Genomic DNA, 17842 nt, shown 5'->3' on the forward strand with positions numbered 1-17842 from the left:
AGCACTAATAATTATATGAAAATGTAATCTGCTCCCTTTCTTTCTGAAGTCCCTAAAGCAACATTACATGGCATTATTATTCATGGTGAGTTTCCAACACTAAGAACAGAAAAAAAAAGTTATAGCATGGACTGTTTCCTGTCTGATAAAATGACATGTGTGTGTGTGTGTGTGTGTCTGTCTGTCTGTCTCCTGCTTTTATCTCGAATGTACAATTAGGACATTCAAAGAAAGATGTCTGTTTTCCCATATGTAGGGTTTGTGTATTCTTTTGGGGTTTGTTTTTTTCTTCAAATTAATGTACATTTGAGGTGAGTTTCCCAAGAAGATGAATAAAAGTGTTTGTCCCGTATGAATCAGTATAAAAAAACCAAACAAACCAAACAAAAAAACTGTAGAAAAATTCCATGCCAATACCAATACATCACTTGATAAAACAGATAGAAGAAGAAAACAGAATAAATGCCAAACAAGATCCAATAATGTGCCTTTATTGGAATATGTTGCCATCGTTGGACATTGTAAGATTAAGCTCAATGGGGATTTCAGGTCAGTGAGTGACTTCTTTACCATTTACCTTTTTTCTTTTTCTTTCTTTTCTTTTTTTTTACAATTCGTCTCCTCTGGTTTGAAAAGTCTTGTAATCAGCTAATGTCTAAAGCACACGTGCAACCACAGAATTGTATCACATATAATCTCCTGCCCAACACCTCAAATTCTAAATGTTATTTACAGTTTTCACAGCTCACACACAGAAATTTTACACACCCTTCCTTCCTGCCTGGTCTTTCTTCCTTTTTTAAAAACTCTTTCTATCTCTCGCTCGCTTTCATATTGTAGATCTTGTAGCTTCCACTTTTATTTCCTGTAATACCTTTCGCTTCCCTTACAGCTTGTCTGCTCCCATTTTGTTTCCTTTCCTTTCTTTTTCCTACCTTTCCTCTGTCAGCACCTTTTCCATTATGTCCTTTTTCTTGTCATTTCCCCGTCCTTCTACTTTTTGCCCTTTTACAGTTGATTTCATGCTTTCTTTGATCACCATTACAAATTAAAAGACTCAATCACAATTTTCAGCTTATAGATACAAAACCTACAAATCCAGATTTTTCAAGTAACAGCCCCACCCGTGAGTGGATATTGATCCAAGCAAAGGATTTATAAATAGCAATCATTGTTGTCTGTCTTTGCTCTTTATTTAGAACCATTTCAATTATTGATCAAGGTCTTGATCCACAAAGTCTATGTCCTGCTGCTCTGGTAAACAGCCTTTGTTGGGAGTTTGGCATCAGTCAAAGTGCTGACAGCTGCTGTACAAATTGTTAGTGTCTCGTGATTTCTTTTCTGCACAAACACACACAAGCCCCACTGCTGTCAACAGGATACGACTGTATGTGTGTGCTTTGCTGTAGCCTGCTAATGGTCTGTGTTTGAATCATTGATGAGTTCATCGATTTGTTTTTCTTTTTTCTTTTTTCAGTGAATATTGACTTTCACAGCTGAAGCATAAAGAACTGACATCCTGTAATTACACACTGAAACAGTGAAAAGCAAAACTGAAGATGAACACATCAAACCTTCCAATCAATATATGGGAAATGCACTTTGTTATATATGTGTATTTATTTTATGGCACACGGTCGTCCAGTTATAAATATGGGATAGGATTGCATGTGGGTCTTCCTTTATTACATGATAGACAGACGGTTTAAAATATCTGTGTGTGTGTGTGTGTGTGTGTGTGTGTGTGTGTGTGTGTGTGTGTGTGTGTGTGTGGTTTTGTGTGTGCAAAGTAAACCACAAATCAGACAGCAAAATCACACAGAATAGACGACCCACACTGTGTGGAATTTAATCTCTCTGCTTTGTCTTTGTCTCCACCTACAGGTTTCTGTGTGTAAGTGCAAGCTCGGATTTCCTGTCTGAAGAAAAGCTCGCTGATACAGGTATGTACAGTAGGAAATACTCCTCACTTGTGTCCCATCACTTCACAACACGTTTGCGGTTGTTTTTAGGTCTCGTTTAACTTAAAGGAGAAAGTGTTCATTTTTTGGCAATCAGTTCTGCACACAGTAACCTCAATGTCAAGAATCTACCTGTATGAACTTCCCTTGGCTGTTGGACAGGGGCACTTTCAGGGTTTTTGAAATGAAAAGTGGACAAGTGGAGACAAAACAAGAAGTGGCAGACCTAAAAAGGACAAACAGTGTGAAAGTCATGTTATTAATAAACAGGAAATTATTCAGCAAAAACCTGACCCAGGACCTGATCCTTATGTTGGTCTCAGTGGAAGGCTGGCTGTCACAAGGCCATTCTTTAAGAAGGGAAAAGTCTGAGGTATGCTAAATTACACAAACCTGACTAATATCATACAAAGTAACAGGTTATATGTTATTACTGATTTGTAAATATTATCATCTGGTTGTTACACTGTTTTATTGTTAACAATAACTCTAAAGTGTGTAAATGATGGTCTTTAAAGTGGAGTGGTTTGTGTCCACATGAGGAGTTCCAGAGAGAGAGAGAGAGAGCCGAGAGGCTATAGCTGGGACACCAAGACAATTCTAAGAAAGGGGAGAAGAGAAACTGGTAAGTACAAAGAGTAATTTAGCATGACACTACAAGTCTGTATGCTAGCTGTTGATCAGGTAACGCAGAGCAGATATGCCAGTTATGTCAGCTCATGCTCCAGCAGTGCAGCTTGGAGGCCGTGTCTCACAGGAACAGTAAGCCTGTCACTCACACACATCAGCACACAACAGGGTGATGGGGGAGAATGAGAAAAGGGATGGTAAATCACACTGGTGGGATCGCAAAAAAAATATCTTATTATTAAGTTGTTTTTTCCCTTGAATCTTTGATTGATTGGTGCCTAAGATACATTTCCCAAAACAATTCATACATGCAGCAAAATACTACAGATAATTGGGTACTACGGATACCTTTAACAGTGTCTAAACCAGAGTGGTCAAAATGTTCGGTACCGTCAGAATCACAAAGTGAATATTTCTCCATGGGAGACGTAACCTCTGCTTTTGTCAAATGCTGATTTCAGGGTTTTGCATTCTACTACTGGCATGAATTATCTGCAGAGGACCCAAGGGCAGAACAAACAGATTCAAACAAAAAAATGACCATTTATTTGGGTAAACAAAGTAGTACACTTTACAAAAAAGCAAAAAATCAAAAATGAAAATCTACCCATCACTGAACAGAACAAAGCATATGGACCATCTGTACTACAACTATGGAAATAAAGCATAAGCTGTGTACAATAATACACCGCTCACAAAAATGAAAGGAACACCTTTTAATCAGAGTATAGGATCAAGTCAGTTAAACTCCTGGGATCTTGGTTAGTTAGGTAGCAGATGGGGTTGTTAGTCAGTTTCAGCTGATTTGGTGAAATTAACAACAGGGTCAGTAGAGGAGCTAGACTAGAGAATCTTTTCCCCTCGTAGTCTTTTATCTGACTGTTTTTCACTTGTTTTGCATTTGGCCAGGTTCTGTGTCACTACTGGTAACATGAAGCCATACCTGGACCCTACAGAGGTTGCACTGGCAATCCAATTCCACATGGCTTGGTGTGTCTCCTAGTACGGTGTCAATGCATGGAGGAGATTCCAGGAGACAGAAAGTTACCCCAGATGCTACCCAGTTACTAATCAGCAGGACCAGTATCTGCTCCTTTGTGGAACTGCCAGCGCTGCAAAATGACCTCCAGCAGGCCACTGGCATGAATGTCTTTCTCCAAACAATTAGAGACAGGTTTCATGGTGGTGGCCTGAGGGTCTGATATCCTGTAGTGGGACCCATGTTCACTGCCTGGCACCATGGAGCTCAGTTGTCATTTGCCATAGAATAACAGAGCTGACTGGCGCCTGGTGCTCTGTGCTTTTTGCAGATGAGAACACATTCCAACCATGAATACATGTGACAGATATGAAAGAGTCTGCAGAACTTGTGGAAAACATTTTGCTGCTGTTACATTCAGCTTGACAAGTTTGGTGGTGAAGGGATGTGCAGACCTTTTCCGGCTAGGCAATGGCACCCTGACTGTCATGAGGTAAAGGGTTTAAAATCCTTGGACCCACTGTCAGACCTGGTGCAGTGGGTCCTGGGTTCCTTCTGGTGCACGGCATTGCCCAGAGTATGCAGGCAGTTCTTGAAGGATCTGGAACTGATCTAGGAACTGATGCTACTTACTGGTTCCCAAGCTTGTCTGAACTAAATCCATTAGAACACCTCTGGGATATTATGTCTCGGTCCATCTGATGCTGCCAGGTTGCCCCTCAGATTGTCCAGATCTGGAAGGAGTTCCCCAAGTACACCATACACCACAAACTAAACACACTCTCACTCACTGAAGCACAATTTGCACAATAATTCGATGCAGAACATTGACCATAGATGCCAAAAGTTGAAGCGATAGAAGCCAGAACCCACAAAAACACAGAGAGACTTAAATCTAACACTAATATGTAGAAACAATATGTGAGACATGTCTGCTTTATATTTTGGTAATCATTGTAATATTGTGAAACAACCACTTGAGATTAAAGGTCCAAGTTCCAGTTCCTGCACCAGTTGTTTTCAATTTTTTTGATGTGGTGTGCTCTGAATGCCCAGTATTTTCTTCATTTGATTGCATGCATGATCAGATAAAACGGTGTGGTTTGAAGCACATCAAAACACAGCTGTTTTGATGTGTTTGTGAGATTTTGCAAGAGTGTTTTTGTAAATGTAGGGTGGAAACTTTCAAGAGAAGCAATGGGCTGTGACCTGCCCAGCCTGTCCAGTCCTAAATGGATGGATTCAAAAAACGTTTCTTAGCAATTGCTGAAAATTGTAAATGACTGTTTTCAAACTCAATTTAGCTGGTGCATATGCTGCAGTATGCCTTTGCAGACACCAGGTGGCACACAAGACAACACAATGAGTTTTTAAGGCTTCTTGCATGGTTCTGGGTTTTCAGTAAGTAGTCTCTGAAATGCTCACACATTGGACATGGTGTAAATTGTCTGTAAGTGTGTGTCTGAATTTGTACACCCTATAAAAAGCACGAAAGAATTGTTTATGTTATAACCGTACTACTTTTTCTTACTTAGTCAGCTAAGAAAAGTTCGTAATAATTTTATTTTTTGATTTTAAGTGACACCCTCTAAGGCAGAGGTGTCAAACATAAGGTCTGGGAGTCCAAGGTTGGCCCGCAAAGACTCTAGTCTAGCCCACTGGATGGCTTTTCCAAAAATGTGATAAAGTGCATAAAATTTCCGACTTATTGCTGTATTTCCACAAGTTTTACAGCTGGTCCTACTGATAAAGATTACCATCACTACCATTGCCATTCATGTTGTCTGTACCTCAGACAACTGGACGTAGCACTATAAGCTTTATTTATTTCCTTGTTTTTAGCATTTTGCCTAATCGTACAGCCCATCCAAGAAGCAGATGTGGATTGTCAGGTGATCATACAGGTATATACTTAGAAACAACGGGTGCAAAACCAAGAGTGCTAACTCCTTATTATTCCATCTAATATCTCATCTCATTCAAATGTGGCTTCCAAAAAAAAACAGACAAAGAAAAAAACGAAGAAAAAAACGATCTATATACAGTATATAGAAGTATATAGAAGTGTGAACCTAACATAATCTAACTGAATCATTACCTGATGTGTCGGAATTTTATGTTTTCCTTTACATAAAGACATTGCCATTACGAATAAATGCAGAAAAGGCACATATTTGTGAAGAAAACTTTACAAGAATTCAGGAAGTAAGTTAAAAGTTTCCCAGGGAAGTCCTCCAGATCCCCTCACTTAATGTGTCCTCCTCGAAAACCTCAAATTAAACCTACAAACTATTTAAGAAAACATGTTTCTCACTTTGTTTGTTTTTTTAAATGACACCACATGTCTTTTCAGTGTTGTGAAACAGATAGAGTTACATCCGGATTAAAAATGCTCTATTTGTCTTTTCTTTAATACGAGCCAGATGTTACCTCCAGCCCCGGCCTGCTGTCACTCACCCCGCCTTTGACCAATCACAGTGGGCATAAACTCCTCCTTCCCTCCCCGTGGAGTTTGCGGGGGCTCGGTGGAGAGGAGGAGTGAGTAAAGATCTCTTTCTGAGTCCAGCTGTGCTTCTCTCCTGCTGCTCCCTCTCATAGCGCAGCGCTGCTCGATCACTCAGGCTGTGCAATGGAGAGATGGGCGATGCTGGCCGCGTGCGTGTTGCTGTGCTGCAGCTGCACTATGGTTACTGCCATCCAGAGGGCTGACATGTTTCCTTACGGCACTTTAAATGGAGATTCGGTGTTGAGAGAGGGCGACGATGAGACGTCCAAAGTGCTGTCCCTTCCCAGACCCTTGTACTTCTACAACTCCCCTTTCTCCCAGCTATATGTAAGTACGACTTCATTACTATTCATTTGCACTCAGTCGAGGTTGTCTATTTTGTGAGCGCCTAAAAAGATTCGCTGAAGTTCCCGCTTCACGTGTCTCAGGTGATATTTGCAGCTGTTGAATAATCTGCGCAGGAGAGTTGTGCTGCTGTTTCCCCTCTGCTCAATGGAGCGATTCATTCACGGCTGAATAAAAAAAAGACATTGACAACAGAGGACATTGGGTTTATTATCATGTGTACTCTTTTTTTCATGAAGGACCAATGTTTGAATAGGATTTCAACAAACTGCGCTCCTAATATTTAAATCCAAATATTTCAGCAACTTCACTTTTATATTCAGCAGATGTCAACAGATGCAAATGAATTAACTCTTTTTCTTTTACCATAACTGCTGTAGGAGCATCCAGTATAAGTAAAAGTGTTGCTCAGTCAAATGTACTTAATGCTTTAAAAGTAAAAGTAATTATTGCCCAGAGTGCCTCCTGTCAGAGCCTGCAAAGTAGCCATGCTGCAAAGTAGGAGTGAACCAATGGGTTCAAAGGAAAAAAGCCACTTAAAGCTTCTACTTAACTATTTTCTAACTGACTATTATTTGATAGCTTGCAGATCTGGGAAAATAACTCAAAATATAACCAAGAAATAAATGATGTTGTATTGTTCTTGTTTGAGATCAACAACGTTTTTTTAGATCCAAAGAAAGTGGTAAACTGTTATTATCCTCACTTAAAACTTGAACTAAGTCTCAGCAATGCACTTCTACAACACCATGGGCTGGTATGTGACAAATAGAGATTATGTTGAACTGTGACTCATGCAAGCTATCCAAGGAGAATCAAAGATTTCAAGATAGATAGATAGATAGATAGATAGATAGATAGATAGATAGGTTTAAGTGGTAGCAACATTGCACTGAATAATACTGTCACATGTGAGAATGCTCATTATGCAACATGGCCACTTTAATAATCAGGAATACCAATATTAATGCTTTGATGTGTACATCACTTTAACACAGCAGCTGGGTGGGGCTTCAGTGCTCACAGTCAAAGGTTTGGGCTCTCAATGACCATATTAGGGATAGTCCCTCTGACTGATGTCATACAGAGCCAAGAGTAGAAAAAACTGATCTTTTGACTCACGGGGATCTATCTACAGCCTTGTAAAAATCTCCTTCTAAAATGTTGTGAAATAGCATCAAATGGAAATATTGAATTGCTTGAGTACAGCTGTGGCTGCATGTGGTCAGAACTTTTCTAAATCTTGATCAGAAAAATTTGGGAGGGCACCCTGAGGTTGTTCCAGTGGTTTTTGAGGAAAATAGGGGTTCATTATGTGGTTCCTGGAGTCCATGAAGGGGTTCTAGTGGTTTACAAGGGCGAATGGGTTCATTAGGAGGTTTGTTGGGTTCGTGATAGTATTCCAAATATTCCAAACTAAAGCTTTCCCTCCCTTTAGGTGGCCACCAATGGCATCATATCAGCCCAGGACTTGCCAATGGAGAAGCAATACGTTGATGACGGATTCCCCACAGACTTCCCTGTGGTGGCTCCATTCCTGGCTGACATTGACACAAGCAGAGGGCGAGGACAGATTTACTACAGGGTGACTGAAACACCCAGTGTGCTCAACAGAGTCGCACAGGTGTGTAATGATTACAGTTTTAGTGTTGAAAACTCATAAGATGCTATAAAACACTAGAGAAAAAAATACCTGTTGAACTTTAATTAACTACAGATTTGGTTTGTCTCAATCCATCAGCTCAGTGTTTGTCTTTCATTCCCTTATTTCATGTGTCGTCCTTTCCCTTCCTCCCTCATTCGTTCATTCATCTCCTCGCCTAGGAAGTACACCGGGGGTTCCCAGATGCAAAGTTCACACCCACACACGCTGTAGTGGCAACGTGGGAAAATGTCCCAGCATACGAAGAACAAACTCGACCCCCTAGCCCTCCAAACAAGGTAAGATGTTTTGAGGAAGAGACACCAGGGCCTCCCTGTGTGGAGGAGTTCTGTTTTATCATCATGTAAACAGCCCACATACCCCACACTAGTATGTTTTGGTTCTTGTGTGACACTTAATCCCAAATTCCTGGCTGTTGTGCATGACTTGTAATCACCCTAAGGTGGGGGAGATTATTTGTAATCCCTCTTCCCCAAATTTGCCTCTTAACCTTTTTAAAGGGTCAAAGATCATCTTTAAGAGTCATCAAAGTGTCCCCCGCCCTCTTTATCCTCTCCAGTTCACACACCAATAGACACAAACATGTATTGACCATTATTGCCCTCCGCCACTAATGGTTTTCCTCGTGTTTCACTCTTTAAATCCTTTTTTGTCTTTCCGTTTTGTGTAATCTAGGATAATTGTGCCATTTTTTAAATGCTGTATTTGCCATTTAAAGTATTGGTCGCTGATAGTTCCTGTTTGCTGTGTAACCACGACCGTAATAACAGCTATCACTAAAGCATGATGATTCTCAGGAATGGTCAGTATCAAATCAGTGGAGTCTAAGAATTCCTGCCTCTCGTGTGGGTGCAGAAGCAGTGCAGTCTTAATATCATAATGCAGCTCAGCAGTGACCCTTGCATGAGACCTTTCCTACCACCTACATGCTCATGTCTTTTAAAGTGTAGTGACACTAGCAGGGTTTAAATTATGGTGTATCCGTCAGACATTTGTATCTGTTTTCTTTCATATTAATGTCAATATTAATACTTTCTAAAATCTTGTCCAAGCAAATGATTCAGAACTTAAAGAGCTGTATTAAGAAGAGTTAACAGGAGAAGCATTGGTTGCTTTGTTACAGTCCAACTTTGGGAGAGACTCCAAGTAAAGCCAGGCCTACTATTGATCAAACAAACAGCGCCTTGATGTTCTTGCTGTGCAGAATTTGGGGTGAAGAGGAATAAAGGGAGTGGTAGATTTAAGGAAAAACACCAGGGGATCTTTCTTTCTGTCAGCCCTCCTCGTCTCTGTTTGTTCTTTTTGTTGCTCTCACGGTCTGCTTTCTTTTAGGCTTGTTTCTTCCTCCTTGAATGTTTAAAAAATTATCATAGAGTAGTCTAATGGCTACTGCAACATTAAGCCTCTTAACTGCTTTCTCTAGAGCTGATTGGGATTTACAAGCCCCCAAGTGGACAAGGGCTTTTTCTCTGAGCCCCAAAATTGGAATTTTGTCTTAGCTCAGTTCTTGACAACATGCTAATTAGAGGATGGAGCGTACCTCCTAAAGTACAAGAAGTGACGTGTTTTGCTATTTAAGCGCTCCGTGCTGCTCATCATTGGAGCGCTCTCTGAGTTGTTTGAGTGGGTCTCTCTTTAGACTGATAGCATCTTCCTTTGAAGTGATTAGCCAGAGGTGCTGGGTGGGGTGTGTTGAGGGCAGATTGGTTTGTGTGTGACTGTTGGGGTGGGTACTGGGGGGTGTTGGGATGCTGTTTCAGGGGGAGGGGGCAGAATGTGTGGCGTCTGGACGTCGGCTGTGGAGATGAAATAACAGGAAAACAGAAGACAGAGAATTAAAGCGAAAGAGTGAAGGCTCACACTTCTAATAAGCTGAGCTGTGTTTTTTGTGAAATTAGCCTTAGAGATGCTATTATCAAAATTGGACAGAAATTACTTGACTTAAAATACACACCCATACATCAACTAGCAGGGAGCTCTGTTAGCTAATTACTGCAGTCATTTCGCTAAAGACTGCTTTCAGTGTTTAGATCTTTTAAGAAGTGTTGACTTTACTTTGAGCGATTATCAGTAACACTAAGCAGCCCTAAGTTGGAAAAATATCTCATCCAAAGAAGCACTAGAGTTATCTTGATGTTAAAGGAGCAGGTTGACATTTCACACATACTCACTGTCTTGTCACGAATTAGATAAAAAAGATGACTATCTTAGCTTAACGCAGAGGCCAGATGAAAGGTAAACAGCTAGCCAGGCTCTGCAAGTTACAACAGCTACAGATTCACAAGCTAACTAATTGCATGTTATAACTTGCTTGTCCATCAAAGCAAAACTTGATTACTTCAGTTCCTTGTGTCCTACTGGCCATTGCCAACCTAGAAGCACGACTCCCATCAGAACAGGCATGTTTCATAGCATAAAGGTAAACAATCAGAAACGCCTGTGTGTCCCTTGAAGTGAGCATTCTCTCTGAGGTGATAAGTGGAGGCAAACCGCAGGTTTATCAGTTCATCTGTCAGATGTCTCTATTTATGTTTAATATTAATATATTGTAGGGGTGGGGAAAATGTTGTGATACCGTATAGTATTGCAGTACTTTGCTTGGGGGTATTATATCCATATAGGAACACCAAATATCAATATTTTATCAAATACATTTAAAAAACTCTGGGAATACTACGAGCAAAGGGGCTCATCTCATGCACCACCATCCTGAGATAACGTTAGCCAAGCAAACTTACATTAAATCGTCTATATTAAAAACAAAAACAAAAACAAAAAAAAACATTCGACACTGGACAAACTCTAATTCAGAGCAAGCTAAGTGCCCGGTCATGCGATTGAAAATAGGACAACAGTCTTTGGACAGACTGCAATTACTCTCAGAGAGAGTCAAAGTTTTGCACATAACTTCTGTCTAATGTATAAATGCAGCAAAAATTTTCTGGCACAACTTCACCTGCTTCCAAGGTGCATGGAGAGGATCAATGAGTTTTTATGAACTACACCTCCTTTTTTTTTATCAGTTAAATTACTCTCACATGAGTAATGTTTATTGAATTAATCTTATTATTTTAGCCAAAGAAGAAGTAACGTTTTAGACATCTCATCTTAAGTCTACAATTTAAGTCTAAATTTTAGAGATTTTACATTTTAGAGACATAAATAAGGATCTGTTAACAAATGTGTTCCTATGTGATGATGTAATCTTGTTTTCAAATTCAAACGTGCTTTTACTATTAAAGACCCCGCCCTTTTTTTTTTTAAACCTGTGTGTATATTTATAGCATCCTCCTTATGCATTTCATGCATGTGTTATTTTCAGACATATGGGGGTTATGTCACCCCCTAATGATTGGCATGAGGGGAATCATTTGGTCGTAAAAACAAAATCTAGATGTATAATAGAAGTCAATAGCAAAATGATTCTCGGCTCCCTTGACCTATTATCTCATTACCTGATGAATTTATGATGATGTGATTGTCCAGTGTCCCTCTGTTTCTCACCCATTCGGAGGATGGCAATAATGCTCAACAGCTGGACTTACAAACCAATAGGTGCCATCCATCATTTTGTATAGTTATATAGGTTTTACTCAGCTTCAGTTCAAGATGTAGTTCACAAGCATTATGTAGATCAACTCAGATAGTGCGTGATGCCATATGTAACATGACTGTCTTTCAAAGTGACAACACAGTCATTTCTTAGCAATCGTCCTGGACTTTTAAGAGGAAACATGAAGAAGATTTGATCTTAGAATATATCTTTGCATGTTTTCTGGTTTTATAAATCTGTCCTCTGCATTTGCTATATGTGGAAAAAGAAAGGTATTGCCAGCTGAACTGTCTTGTTACTGTACCACAATAGGAAGTGCTGTTGCCATCGGTGTTATTTGTTATTTCTGGTGGCTCCTTGCAGTGACACAGGAGGCATCCCCCTGAAATATGTTCATCCCGGTCCAAAGCAGACTGACTGAACTTTAAGTTTTAGAAGATGTTACTCTGCTTTTACGCCCTGAGAAAGATTCTGCTTATTAGTGGACAAAAAGTAGGGGGAAAAATGAGTTTGCCTTAGTGTACTGCTCTGTGATGTCCAAAAAATGACTCATGATGACTTGGGACATCGCTTTAGTAATTATAAGTACACATTCATAGCTGTCTGGTTTGTAGTTACGTAATAGATTCATGTTCGCAAACCTTTGAGGATCTAAGAAAAGCAGCTATGGTTAACCACCATTTGCTCTTGATTTAAAAAAAAGCTTTTGAAAAGCTTTCAAAAGCCCCAAAGCTGGACAGATTTTTTTCAGCTATAAACAGCTGAAGGTAAAAAACAAAAAAAAAGTCACAAAAAAATAAAATTAGTGTAGAGATTTTCATATGACAACAGTAAGATACTGACAGGAGTGTTGGGCTGTAGTCAGTATGTGTGTGTGCCAGTTCCCACGCTGCAGGCAGTTCCGTTTGTAGCACTCTGGTGAGGCTGGCAACTGGGCTGCAGCTGCTGTCTGCCTCACTCTGCCTGCTTGCAGCTGTGCGGCCGACGAGATAAAACACCAGCAACTGACAAACAAGTGAAGTCCATTTATCCCGAACTCGTTTCCCTGGGATGTTCCAGGCAAAGCAGACTGGGTTCCAGCTTTAAATATCTGTGACATGATTCAGAACATCAGCTACAGTGTGTTGAGTCATTTATTTAAAAGCCAGATGAGACGGAAAATCAACGAAACTGTCTTCAGTTTAATTTATGTGAGGTAAAGTAGACTCAACTATCTCAAGGCAGTAAACCACACTACTAATAAATAAGTAAATAGTAAACAAGCCCAAAGTAAGATAAACTATGTTGAGTAAACTGAGAGAGTCCTAAAATTAATTCTACACAACAGTTTGATATATGTTTGCGGCTGCTGTCGTTTATTCAAAGCCTTGTTAACGTAGTGTCAAGAAAAGAGTGTATATAAAAGATGGATACAGCCAGTGTGCTTACACAGCCCTGTGGATTCATGAATTCTAAGTTTGTAGTTTGGCTATCAGTCTTGACCATGCATGACCATATTTGTATGAGATGTTGTCATACACGTAGTTTAGTGTAATGTTGTATGGCATGCTAATTTTGGCAAGAAATATCCTAGAAAGCAAAGTTAACTTAGTGGAAAAACTGAGGAAGCAACTCACTAAAGTGATTTTTAGTACAACTGAATGCTGAAAGCGATGACATTTTAAAGTGGCCGTTTAACAACATTAAACATGAATAGATTTTGATAGGGTGAGTGATATGAATATTATCATATCAGATAGTTTTTAGAAATAGGGAAACAGTTTTTGTACCAGGCTGTAAGAAAATAAGTTAGGTGTTTGGATTGACTCCTTTTAGCTTCTTTTTCATTGCTACTTGGCATCAGCTAAGCAAACTTTTGCAAAAATAACTTCTTGGCTGTAAATAATTGGATCTATATTACAGTATATGTAAAATGTTGTTTAGATTAGGGCTGATGAGGAATATTTCTTGCTTACATGATCTGTGTATACAGAATAAAGCTTATTAAATAGTATTATAGTATCAAGTCTGTATGCTAAGCAAAGCTAATCATAGCTAACTATCTAAGCTAGTTCTAGCTTCATATTTAGAGTACAAACTTAAAAGTGATATCAATATTTTAATTTTAATTCTATTCCTTTAAAAGTAAAACACCAAAAGAAGGGAGATTGTTATGAATCATCATCATATGCAATCACATAAATCATTGGGCCACTCAAAATGCAACAAACGACACTTCATAGGCTGCCATTGAGAGACAAAAATAATGAAGAAAACAAAACTTGACACAGGTTTCAGTCTTCTTTCTCTTCTGTTTTGTCCTGTTTGTTGTACCTGGTCTCATTCCCTCTTCTTTTTACCTTCTCTGTCTCCTCAGTCCCGATTTGTCATAGCGAACAGCCGCCTCTCTCTGAGCCTGGTTCTGCAGGTGGTTGCTTAATGTTAAAGGGGAGTTCTTCCTTCCCACCATCGTGATCACCTGATATGTTGGGCGTATCTCTTGAATATTGTAGGCTTGTTTCCTTACAGTGCAGTAAAAATCACTTTGTGACAGCGGTTGTAGAGAACTGGTCCCATGATAATAAAACATAATTGACTTTAATGTGATTTATACACAGGTCTATAAAGCCAAGTTCATGTAAGTGCTTATCACCTTTCTAAATAAACTTCCGGTATTTTTCTTTAGAGGTGTTTTCAGACTCTCTCACCCCCTGCTGTGAAGCAGACAGGCCTAGCAGATGGATGATGTTACCACCTAAACCTTAAAACAGTCAGCATGGCCCCCAAAAGAAACATTTGTTGGTCCCAGAGACAATTAAACGTCTGTGCCTGCGTCTGCTTGCAGCAAAGACTGTGAGGAAACGCTTTAAAAAGGTGTGACACAACGCCTGTAGGGAGTCTGAGTGTTGTATATGTATGTGTATGTGTGTGTGTGTGTGTAGAGCGGGGGACCTCTCACATGCATACTGAGCTACAGAGTCTAAACGTCTTTGATGTGTGTTGGCTGCAATTTGTTTTTCTCCAGCTGTGAGACTTCTTTACACACTTGGGGAGACAGACAAACACATGAGTACAAAGACAGAGACGGGATGGGGACCAGCACAGAAGACCTTACAGGACTGAGGCTACGTCCACACTAGCCTGGATAGATTTGAAAACGGTGTTTTCACAGAGTTGTGCATCCACATTGAAACGCCCGAAAACGCTTACATTCCAGTACTGTGCATGCGTGAAACGCAAGGAGATTCAACCTGCCTCATTTCTGTCTGCCGTTTATTTACTTTCCGGTTCTTTGAAACATCGTGGCAAAATGTTGAGAAAAAGTTTTTTAAATGGACTAACAATGAGGTGGAGTTGCTGCTGTGAGTAACACAAAAGTACAAAGTTGCAAAAGAGAGTGAAAGTTAAAGAATTTGAAGAAAAGCTATCTGAAGCATGTACAAACTGATATTAATCTTTAATATCGCTGTCAAAATTGAGAGTAAACAAAACAACTGCTGTACAATGCCCTCCGCTATCTTAGTTTAATTGGTCACATGACTGCATCATATGACTAATATGCATCATCGTTTTCTAAAGTCTCAGTTTTCGCTGTCCACACTGCATTTGAAGCACTGTCTTCAAATGTATGCGTTTTCGAGAGCGTTTTCAAAACGCTGTGTTTTCCTCCGTCTCAGTGTGGACGGGAGGCCAAAACTGAGAGAAAATGCATCGTTTTCTCTCAGTTTTGAGAGAAAAAAAGGTACACATCACGTCATGTTGCTCCAGCGTCTTCTCCTCCTTCCCTGAAGACAGAAAGCAGAAAAACACAAGCCCCCCTCCTCACTAACTGCGCAGAGCCCAGAGGCTCCGAAATCCCTCCCGCCCACAAACAGCAAGAGCATTTAAAGATGTTGATGTAAACAAGGTGGGGGACACACACATGCATTCACATGAGATTAATATAGGTGGAGGAACATCTGTAGGTGTGTGTGTGTGTGTGTGTGTGTGTGTGTGTGTGTGTGTGTGTGTGTGTGTGTGTGTGTGTGTGCCCTCCATGGCCCCTGGCTCACATTGTAGCTGGTCTCTGGTTTGCATGTTGTAAAGTCATCCTGAAAGATGTTCAGACACACAGGAAGACAGCTGTGGAGATCAACATCTGGGCTGGGAGTATGAGGTGTGTGTATATCTGTTGCTTTCTTTTTATGTGTGAGTCTATGGATAATTGGATTTTGTCCCAAAACAACATGGGATCACTCACAGTGTTTCCTTCATTCACTAAATCTGTGTTTGTTCAACTGTGGTTGAGCAGTGGGCTTGGCCTCCCCCATACGTGTAGGAGATAAGTTCTTCAAGTCACCCATGTAAATGGAATTCCCTCATTCGTCAGTCCATGCAGACTCAATTCATTCAATTCAGCTTAGTTTGTGTAAAGTGAGATGAGATGAGATTAAGTAGTCGTTTTGGTGACCGCAAGGCGTGGGGGTGTGAAAGGTGAGAAGTCTAAACATGGGACCCAGCAGATGAGAGAAGAAGAGCAGGCTACACAGGGAGGAGGAGAGGGTAGGTGCGAGGAGAGGTGTGAAGTTTAAACATGAGGAGTAAGTGTAAAAATAATGAATAATCGGAGGGAGGTTAAGCTGAGCAGGACACACTGGAGGTGATTTTATTGATGTGTAAAAACTGGATTCAACACTACGTTAATCAGAAAAACATAAATATGTAGTGTAGTTTGCTTCCAGTGAGCCAGACTTTCTTATTTTATTTTTATTTTTTGGGTTAAGTAACTTAACATGCGAATAGTTCAAGCATAAAAAAGGGAAAGGGGAAAACAAGGCTCAAGCGATGAACTGAATTAAACTGTACTTTAGATACTTTCTTATTAGTAGCCTTTCACAAAAACTTTTGTTTCCATTTATTTAGTTCAATCGATGAAAGATTGCAAATATAGAACAGTCTCACAGGCATACAATACAATAGAATACAACAGTGAAGTTTATAACCATCTGTAAACACGTTGGAGGTTTTGTCATGGTTAGGAGCTGCATGTCAGCCAATGGCGTTGGGGACCTTGTCATATCTGTTTAGATGTTCCAGATTTGATCCACCTGGAAAGTGTTTGATTGACGCCACACAAGCCCCTTTTCCATTAGTAGCTACTCAGATCGGTTTGACATGGATCGACTGGTTTTCCATTACAATTTAGTACCTCTTGATGGACGTGGTTGTCGTCATAGCAACGCGTCTGAGCGTCCCTCAATGTAATCAATATGCAACAGAAAACCAACAATAAAAGTGGACTTCGAGGCAAGATTATACCTGCTGCTCGGGGTAACATGGCGTTGTTCGGCCTTGCTGCTAGGTTTCAAAAATGTGGTTTGGATTTTCCTGAACGACACGCTCTCATGACTCATGGAATGACGCCACTGACTAGCCAATTGGTGGCATGCAGTGTGATGATGTCACATGTGGGCAACCGTGGAACAGGGGGTTGGGAAGCGCATCTGTCGCCGGTTCGATCCCTGGGCTCTCTGTCCTAGTCGTTGTGTCCTTGGGCAAGACACTTTACCCTACTGGTGTTGGCCAGATGGCGCAATATGGCAGCCTCGCTTCTGTCAGTCTGCCCCAGGGCAGCTGTGGCTACAACTGTAGCTTGCCTCCACCAGTGTGTGAATGCGAGAGTGAATGAATAGTGGGGTTTGGGTTCCTTGAAAAGCGCTATATAAATGCAATCCATTATTATTATTATTATTATTATTTTAGTACCTGCTCAGATCACTTGGAACCCTGGCTGAGCAGGTTAGGGTTAGGGTTATTTTTGCTTGCTGCCCATGTTGTAATCCGCTTTTGCCTCCACAGGTCAATACGTTCCAGGCTGTTATTGGTTATGATGAGACAGACTCATATGTCCTCTTCCTCTACCCTGAAGGCGGTCTGAACTTCTTTGGCACACCGCCTAAGGTAAGAAAACAAGGGTTAAGTCATCACTGTTACAGCTGTAGGGCAAAATGTACACGAGCAAAATGAACCATTGTATTTATATCACTATTTTTATCACTTCACATAGCCACTGCTGCTTTAGGTGCATAAAGGGGTCAACATAACACCTGACCAGGGTTATGTTAGCCCTTCAAGATGTATCTGTGTGCACGTTTTGGTTGCTCAGATTTTACATATTATTGTAAGATTTTGTTCCTTAATGACTATTGAATTATTCTATATAGTTCCTAATTTTTGTTATTGTTAG

General features: G+C 40.3%; 1 protein-coding gene across 6 annotated transcripts in view; it reads left to right on the forward strand.

Moving 5' to 3' along the window:
* Positions 1–6120: 6120 nt before the first annotated feature.
* Positions 6121–17842, forward strand: part of nid2a (nidogen 2a (osteonidogen)) — a 52985-nt gene continuing 41263 nt past the window's right edge. For 2 of the 6 annotated variants that reach the window (XM_040014939.1, XM_040014940.1), the window contains exons 1-4: positions 6122–6403; positions 7860–8045; positions 8246–8362; positions 17455–17556. In XM_040014939.1, coding sequence (XP_039870873.1) covers positions 6200–6403; positions 7860–8045; positions 8246–8362; positions 17455–17556 — 609 coding nt within the window. In that variant the 5' untranslated portion in view covers positions 6122–6199. Of the gene's footprint in view, positions 6404–7859; positions 8046–8245; positions 8363–17454; positions 17557–17842 lie in introns of all 6 variants that reach the window. The other 4 variants (XM_040014935.1, XM_040014937.1, XM_040014941.1 and 1 more) reach the window with 3 other exon arrangements.

The sequence above is a fragment of the Simochromis diagramma genome, unplaced genomic scaffold (genome assembly GCF_900408965.1).
Source record: "Simochromis diagramma unplaced genomic scaffold, fSimDia1.1 OVJJ01000680.1, whole genome shotgun sequence".
Classification (NCBI taxonomy): Eukaryota; Metazoa; Chordata; class Actinopteri; order Cichliformes; family Cichlidae; genus Simochromis; species Simochromis diagramma.